Source organism: Sorex araneus, chromosome 6 (assembly GCF_027595985.1).
Source record: "Sorex araneus isolate mSorAra2 chromosome 6, mSorAra2.pri, whole genome shotgun sequence".
NCBI classification, from domain to species: domain Eukaryota; kingdom Metazoa; phylum Chordata; class Mammalia; order Eulipotyphla; family Soricidae; genus Sorex; species Sorex araneus.
This window is the reverse complement of record NC_073307.1, coordinates 150,653,480-150,662,759: the sequence shown is the minus strand read 5'-3', so window position 1 is coordinate 150,662,759 and position 9,280 is coordinate 150,653,480. Positions and strand designations below refer to the sequence as shown.

General features: G+C 37.7%; 1 protein-coding gene across 1 annotated transcript; it reads right to left on the bottom strand.

The window, feature by feature from the left end:
• Positions 1-6,376: 6,376 nt before the first annotated feature.
• Positions 6,377-7,312, bottom strand: LOC129405728 (olfactory receptor 4C15-like). The gene has a single exon (XM_055142925.1). It carries the CDS (start codon positions 7,310-7,312, stop codon positions 6,377-6,379), a length of 936 nt encoding a protein of 311 aa, XP_054998900.1.
• Between the last annotated feature and the right edge of the window lie 1,968 nt (positions 7,313-9,280).

Here is a 9,280-nt window from a genome sequence, read left to right as displayed (position 1 = left end):
TCATCATGTCCACCAAGAACATCCATGGTAACTCACACTTCGAGTAGGCTGAATGTAAAACCTGGACATGGGAGTCACCCGATGAAATTGACCACATCGTATTCAATTGAAGTTTTTGCCTGACCGATCTCACTGTTTTCCCAAAATTTCAAAGGGGATCGGACTACCATGTCCTTAGTGAAAAATTCTACTGCACAGACAGGGGAGAAAATTCTTCAAAGTTTAAGTTTAAGAGAACTCCCAGAAAGACCACCAACGGGGAGCTCTTTCACACTATTGCGACAACATGTTAAGATGCCATCCTGGACAGCATCGACAAGGAATATGATCGACTGGTTCAGCACCTCTATGACTGAGAGAAGAATGCCGAGAGTGAGAAAGCCACAAATAGATGCCTATCTTCAGAAACTCTGGAGCTCATTCGGAAGCCTCAGACAACTGAAGTCAAGAAACTCAAATCCTCAAAATTGTCATGGTAATCATACATGATCTGCAATTATAGAAACAAATAATAGACATTGTGCTAGCTTTACCATAGTACCTACAATTTGATTCATTCATGTGAAAATGTATTTTGTGTCTCTGTCATCATGTAGATACATAATCAAGTACTTGTAAAAGAGTAGAATATCACACAAAAATACAATGGTGACAGTCAGAAGAATGTTTATCTGCTTAAAAAAATACTAGCTAGTTTTTCAGTACTTCATGTATCATGGATCTAATTCAACCATTTATTTGGAATCCTCATTTATTTAGAGGAGCAATGGGGCCCAGGTCAGAGGATTCAGTGTAAAGGTTATGTTGAGGAATGATAAAGCCAATTATCAAATGTCCAGAGCACTGAAGTCAAGAGACCCAAACTTTAACGACCAAACTTAGAGAGGTGCCTATTGGAAAACCAGGCTAGAGGGGTGGAGTGATATGGGAGGGAATTTGGGAAAATTGACGGAGGAAATTTAAAACGGGTGGTAGCATCAGAGCTGCAATAATGTATTTTAAAACTCAGCTATAAATAATTTTGTAAATAATTGTGCTTTAATTTAAAAGAAAATATAACAATACATTAAATTAAAAGGAAAACAATTAAATAATTAAAATAAACCAAAAAAAGAAATGTGCATGGTAATTATAATATTTACCTAAAAACATAAAACCATTTTTGTAAAATATATAAATTGTTAAATTTTCCTCACCCAAGTAAATTAAGTTTCTTTTAAAAATGCATTTGGATGTATGGTTATAGCAGCACTGTTGACAGTAGCCAGAATTTGAAAACAACCCAAGTGCCCGAGAACAGATGACTTATTAAAGAAACTTTGGTACATCTACACAGTGGAATACTATGCAGCTTTTAGAAAATACTGGAGCAATAGTAGAGTGGGTAGGGCATTTGTCTTGCACAGGGTTGGCTCAGGTTAGATTCCTCCATCCCTCCTAGAGAGCCAGGCAAGCTACAAGAGAGTATCCCACCCACATGGCAGAGCCTGAGAAGCTACCCGTGGCATACTTGATATGCCAAAAAAACAGTAACTGGTCTCACAATGGAGACTTTACTGCTACCCGCTCGAGTAAATAGATAAACAATGGGAAGGCAGTGGTAAAAGTGCGATAGTTAGAAAAGATGAAGTCATGTAATTTGCGTATAAGTGGATGACATGGAGATTATCATGCTGAGTGAAATGAGTCAGAAAGAGAGACAGACATAGAATGACTGCACTCATATGTGGAATATAAAATATGACACTAACACTAAACAGTAAGAGAAGAGCCACAAGAATGGCCTTGTGGTTTGTGCTGGGGGAAGAGGCAGCTGGGATGGAAAAGGGACTACTAAATTGGAGGGATGTCTTGGGATTGGAGATGTGTGCTGAATGTAGATAAAGGACCAAATATGACAGCTTTTCAATATCTGTATTGAAAACTGTAATTCCCAAATGTAGAGAGTTAAATAGAAGGAAGGTACCTGCCACAAAGGAGGAGGTATATTGGGGTGGAGATGGCAGGAGGGATTTTGGTAACATTGGTGGTGGAAAATGTACACTGGTTGAGGGATGGCTGTTCAATTTTAGTATGACTGAAACCCAATCATGAAAGATTTGTAACTGTAACTCACAGTCATTCAATAATTTTTAAATTCCATTTTGAAATGTGCCCTACTTGAATGGTAACAATAGAACTAATACTAAACTTATCAAAAAACTATAAAAATCTTTTTTTTTCAAAATTTTATTTTATTATAGCAACTTGATTGTAAGGTAATTTATAATTAGGTTTTTGACACACGATGTTCTGTCACCATGCACACCACCAATGTCAACTTTCCTCCATCACATGCCCAGATTTCCTCTCCTATCTAACTATCTAAGCTTAGCCTGCCATCTTTAAAAGCACACTTTAATTGTGATTATGAAAGGGGGTTGGGGGGGCGGGATGGCAGGTGTACTGGGGTTTTGTTTTTTTGTTATGTTTTGTTTTTTGTTAGTGGAATATGGGCACTAGTGAAGGGATGGTTGCTTCAGCATGTATAACTGAGACTTAAGCCAGAAAGCATTGCAATTTTCCATATGGTGATTAAATAAAATAAAAATTTTATTAAAAATAAATAAATGATTAAAATAAAACTTTTTATTTAGTAAACCAAATGCTATTTCTAATTTCATTAGTAGCAATAATGGAAGAAGGTTCAACTAATAAAACGAACACAAATTTTATGAAATTATATCAAAAATATCATTAAATAGATGTTTGCACCTTCTCTTATTATTATTGCCTTTGTGTTCAGGTAATAAAGTTTCTAAAAAGAACCAGAGAAATAGTACAGCAAGTAGGGATCTTGTCATAAAAGAGACTGACACCACTTCAATCAATTCCTAGTATATGTTTCGATATGGTCCCCCCAACTATCACTAGGAATAATTCTTGAGTGCAAAGCCAGAAGTATTACATAAACTTTGCCATTTGAACCCCTCCAACAACAAAAAATCATCTAGAGAAATGCTAATCACTGGATGAAGTGCATAAAATTTAATCGATATTTCCTATTGTTTTTTAGTTTAAATAATTATCAGGAAGATTGACCAGGACTTTTTCTATCTATCTTGCATTCTAATTCTATGTAAAGCTCTGTTTATCTTTTTATCAAAATTTACTTAATATCATTTGTTTTATATTCTTAAGCTTTGAATTTCACTTTGATAAATATCTATAATTGTGATGGGGTTTACTATGAAGTAGGGTCCATGTATTCCCTGCCTAGTAGAAATTTTAACTGCACTATGGCCCTCCTTACTCTCAATGTATTAATTTGCAATAATAACACAAATCTGAAAAAAAGTGTTATAGGTTTTATTAGTCACTATTTTAATAAGGATTTAAGAATAAAAATGTTTAGATATGCATATGTTGCTCAAATAATGATAATGCCCAAAATGTTGTCCTTAATTCAATGGAAAATACCAACTCTCTATGTTAAATAGAGGAAAGAAAATCCACTTTGTATGTTTGGAAATCCATAATTGTGATGGTGCTTTCCTTTTTTACACTTATCTGACTGTGAATCAGAAGGTTAAGTGAGGCTAGTCCAAGAATAAAATACACCGCTACTTTTTCATTTTGAGAATAAGTGCATCTGAATACACATTAAAAAAAAAGAACAAGATGAGAGCAAAATGTGAGGGTGATTATGGAAAAAATTCACACTACTTCCTTCTCCACAATGCTTACTGACATTATGAAAGCTGAATTATTATACAGAAAAAACATGATTATGGGACCTGTAGGTCACACCCACAAACTGCCTCTGGCTGACGTATATGCTCCTTAATGACCATGATCAGAGACACACAAAAGCCTCTCCAAACTGAGCAGCTCCCTGCAGAGATATCTAAAAACAGTACTTACAGGATCAGGAGGCCAAACTTGCTGCAATGCAACAACTTATGCTATTCATAACGAGCAATACAAAATAAAGTATGGGGGAGATTGTCTGCCGTAGAGGATGGATGGACGGGGGGTTGGGGGGATACTTGAGTCTTTGGAGGTGGAAGATGTGCACTGGTGGAGCTTTGGGTGACCAATCGTAGTATGACTGAAAGTGAAACAGGGACTCTTTGTAACTGTATCATGGTGAGTCAAAAACTATTAACAATAAAAAAATAATGATTTAAAAATAAAAAATCATTGATGTAAAGAGTTCGGTACGGCAGGATGATACCATTTCATCAAAACTCTGGAATGGGAAGGAATGGGAGTGAAGATAGATGGCCGGCAATTACACCACCTTTGTTTTGCTGATGACACAGTTCTCATAACACCAAACATTAGCCAAGCAGCACAAATTCTGACCGACTTCGACCTCGAGTGTGGAAAGGTCGGATTGCAGCAGAATCTCAACAAGATGATGTTCATGAAAAATGAACTGGTCCCTGAAGCTCCATTTGCTCTCAATGGAACGAACATCTTCGATTGCAGCAGCTATGTGTACCTGGGTCGAGAAATCAACATGAGGAATGACTTGATGCCAGAAATGTGCAGGAGGAAGAGAGCAGCATGGAATGCATTCAAGAGTGTCGAAGAGGTGGTTAAGAGAACGAAGAACCTCCGACTCCGGGTACATCTTTTCGATTTCAGTGTTCTTCCTGCACTAACATATGCCTCAGAGACCTGGTTCCTAAGCCAACAGGATGAGAATGCTTTTAGGGTATCCAAAGAGGAATAGAAAGAGCTATGCTGGGAATATCATGTCTCACTCAAGTGAGAGAAGGAATCCAGAGTTCTGACCTCCATCGAAGGTCAAAAATCAGGGATGGCATCTCATTTGCCATGGCCTCAAAAGTCAGATCGGCCAGTCATGTAATGCGATTCAGAGAGGACCGTTGGACTAGGCCTGTTATGGACTGGATTCCAAGAGACATCAGAAGAACTCATGGCCGCCCACCAACTAGATGGTTAGATTTCTTGGTCAAATCTCTGAATTAACGATTTGAGGATCTTCCTCTTCCTGGAGGAAGAGGTATCATTGGCTACACTTTCGCTCAACAGGGACAAATGGAGATGTTTCTGTTGCCCGCTTGAGCAATTCGAAGATCAACAGGACTATAAGTGATACAAGTGAATAAAAAAAAATAATTTTAATATACTAACTAAAAAAAGTAATGTGGAGTTCATGCCCAATTCAATCAGTTTAATCAATGACTGAATAAATAGCAGTTCTCTGACATCTTATTGCCTAGCAATCCCTCTCAGAGAATTTGGTCACGGATTCTTTCGAAGTGCAGAAGCTTCTTAGTTTGATATAGTCCCATTTGTTTATGTTTGCTACCACTTGCATGGTTAGTGCTGTTTCCTCCTTAAAGATGCTTTTAGCTGCAATGTCATGGAGAGTTCTGCCTACATTTTCTTCTATGATTCAATAAAATTTAATTTTTTTTTTAAAAGAGAACTTGGTAAGGTACCGAGAGCATTCTGTGGGCAAGGCAGAGCCTGGCAAGCTCTCTGTGGTGTATTTGGCATGACAAATACAGTACAAATGATGGGTCTCATTCCCCTTACCCTGAAAGAGACTTCATTAGGGCACCACTGGGGAAAACGAGAAAAGAGAGGCTACTAAATTTTCAGAGCTAGGATGAATGGACACGTTACTGATACCTGCTCGAGCAAATCAATGATCAAGGGGATTACAGTGATAAAGTGATAATACAACATTAAAAAAATAAAAAGCAGGATGAGGAAATTTATCATACCATAGACCCTATAAACTAACCATGTTAGATCCTATGAAAATGACCTAATTATTATGCAAAAATATTTCAAAAAAGCTTTCTTATCACAGAAAAAGGGAACTTTGGGAAATAATGAATTCAAAGAGAAGTAACTGATTTAAAAGATGAATTATTTAACATTATTAATCTAAAATCACACCAAACAATAGATACAATCTGATGCATCAGAATACATCAAAGATAATGAGTATATAGATAGATAAAAATATATCTATGTATGAATTTAACTCACTCACACTGAAATAAAGCTCGTTATTTACAGTTAATATAGAATATGCAGAACTAAAATCAATGCCTCTACAAAGAAAATGGGAATGGGTTGCCAAACAAAAAGTGTTTTCTGTCTCAGAAGTCTAATGTTTCTTTCTAATTGCAGTAAGAAATCTAATTGGCATTTCAAAAAATATAATGCCTTAAATCAGACAGGAACTTTTTCAGAATATTTTAATTTATTGCTTTCTTTTACATTTTGTGTGCTTTTAGGGGAGGGGCAGAAACATGCGAAAGGTCTGAGGGTTTATTCCTCACTTTGCACTAAGAGATCAATCTGATGCAACAAAGTTACATTTAACCTTTTTTCAAATATTAAGACTTTAGTTTTCAACAGAAACAATAAATAACCGGCTGCACAGTTTGCTAATGGCATTTTTCACCTCCTTATTTCTGAAAGCATAAATCAAAGGATTGAGTAAAGGAGTTAGGATAGTGTAGAATATTGCCACGATTTTGTCAAAGGAGAAAGAAACTGGAGGCCGCGCATACTCAAATATACATGGAATAAAGAACAAAACCACAACCGTAATATGAGTTCCACATGTGGAGAGGGCTTTCCTCTGTCCTTCAGTGCTGTGATTTCTCAGGGAGAACAAGATGACCCCATAGGACACAAGCAACATGGAGAAGATCAGGATGCAAAAGAATCCACTGTTGGCCACTATCATAAGGCCAAAGGCATAGGTATCAGTGCAGGCAAGCTTCAGTAATGGGTACAATTCACAAATAAAGTGATCAATAACATTGGGACCACAGAAAGGAAGTTGTACAGTAAAAATAATCTGTATAATGGAATGCAGAAAGCCCCCAGCCCAGGCTACTCCAATCAGAATGCCACAGAGTCTTGGGTTCATGATAGAAGTGTAGTGCAAGGGTTTGCAGATGGCCACATACCTGTCATAGGCCATGGATGTGAGGACAATCACCTCTGCTCCAGAAAACAAGTGTTGAGCAAATATCTGCACCATACAACCTCCATACGAGATGGTTTTCTTCTCATAGAGACAGTCTATGATCATTTTAGGGCCAATTGCTGAAATAAAACATGCATCCAGGAACGATAGAAAAACCAGGAAGAAGTACATCGGGGAGCCCACAAGTGCTGGATTGCTGATGATGGCTGCCACAATCAGCAGGTTGCCACAAATGGTTGCAATGTAGACAAACAAAAATATGACAAATACAATTTTCTGAACATCTGGATTCTGTGAAAATCCCAGGAGGACAAACTCAGTGACAAAGCTTTGATTTTTCATGATTTTCCAGAAAACACTCAGAGCTGCCACACAGATCATCTCAAACTGCAATAAAACTGACAAGGTTACATCAGATTTGTTTGTTATTATAGGCACTCACAATTTTGTTCTTTCATGTGGTTCTTTCTATTCTGTGCTTCTTTTTTTTAAACCAAAACAAAAAAATACCAGAATGTTCTAAAAAAACAATCATGTAAGATAGGGTCAAATTCAATTTTTAAGATATAAAATAGTGCTAGCGAGAGAGCATCTCTAGAGGAACAAACCCAGATGTGACAGGATTGGGAACCTATTTTATTTCAGTTACCATCATAGAGTACTTAGTCATAGTATCCTAGAGAATGTTGTTAAAGGAGACTTTGAAGCCATATCTTAGTTCTGAGGCATCAGGACATCAATTTACTTGTCGTGTTGATCATCAAGTTTTAACAATAGCAAACACATGTGAGATGTCTGTGATCCAAAGAATTTTTTATTCACAAATGGAAAGATGTCAGTGGCATTTTAAAATCAGAATCTTCACAACAATTTCTGGATTAGTCTGAAGTGATAGGACCTTTAAGATAAATTAATCAGGCCATATGAGAGGAAACTTCTATTAAAAATATTGAGCTCTATAAATATACAGAGCACATTACAAAACATGTGAGAACTCTCAATCCAGCAGGAGCCATATACTGGCTTATGCAGCAGGCCAGGAACTTCTCTTTTGGCTCAAGGCTGTTATATAAAGTGCTGTATAAAAGGCATTCGCCTGCTGGGATCCACACAACCCACAGAAGCTTGAGGTCTCTTTAGTTAAACACTGCTTCTTTACTCCTGCATATTCCAAGGGGACAAGTGGGACATTTTCACTGAACTGCCAAACTGGAATGGTTTGGCAGCCTCCTACCATACCACACTAACTCTAGCTTTAGCTTGATACTAGCCTCAATCTCCTATTTCCACAAAAAAAAAAAAATAAATAAAAATAAATAAAAACGAAGGTAACCATGGTGGTAAGAAATCCTAGACTCCTTAGCTACAGCTGAAGTAGTGTCATAGCCAAAGACATTAAAAGTCACCCTGAAATCCTTGCACAAAATTCTAAACAACTGCTCAGTGACAAACAAAGATGTTGGAATAATTCCCATAGGGGAATAACTCTCAAGGATCACAAATCACAAAAACCCCTTTAATCGTCGATTTCTCGAGCAGGCACAGGAAATCTCCATTCATTCTTTCCCTGAGATCTTAGAAGTCTCTCTCAACTTGGCCCCCCCCCCCCAATGATGTCCCACTGGAGACTCTTTCAGGGTCAGGAGAATGAGATCCAGCTTGTTACTACATTTACCATATGAATACACCATGGGATGCTTGTAAGCCTGTCCCATGTAGGCAGGAAACTCTCAGAAGCTTGCCCTTATCACCCAGAGGGAGAAGTAGGCTACAAGGCTTATCCAAACATGTGCAGAGGAGTCTCAGGAATGGCTGTAGCTAGGTTCTGGTGCCCTTTGCCGCCGGGATCTCTGTTCAAGATGGGGATGGAAGCTGGAGTCCATTCCCTCCCAGGGGCCCCAGGGAAGAGAGCCAGGCAGACTCTCTAGGATAACTGAGTTTATTAATTCTCTGGCTACTCTAGAGAGTGCCCTGGCAGGAGAGCACAGGTGATGAATTTGAAAGACTCAAATCTAGATGGCAACAGATACAATGCATAAGCTGCATAGAAATACCACCACACTTTTGAAATGAAGATAGTAGCCTGGACAACTCAATCACAAGTGGAACCTCTCACATAAAGATTATAGCTAGAATATGTTGACAATCTTTAATGAGCTCACAGAAACAGTGGTGCGAGATTAAGAAAGCATGAAAACAGACATTTCAAACTGGAAACAGAAGTGAGAGGAAGAAAGAGATTACAGAACATGAAAACTCAGTGGATGACCTTGTCATCAATAACTATTGATGAAATTGAAAGGGTAATCA

Coding starts and splice junctions, on each gene's coding strand:
- LOC129405728 (XM_055142925.1), bottom strand. CDS start 7,312: ATGAAAAATCAAAGCTTTGTCACTGAGTTTGTCCTCCTGGGATTTTCA.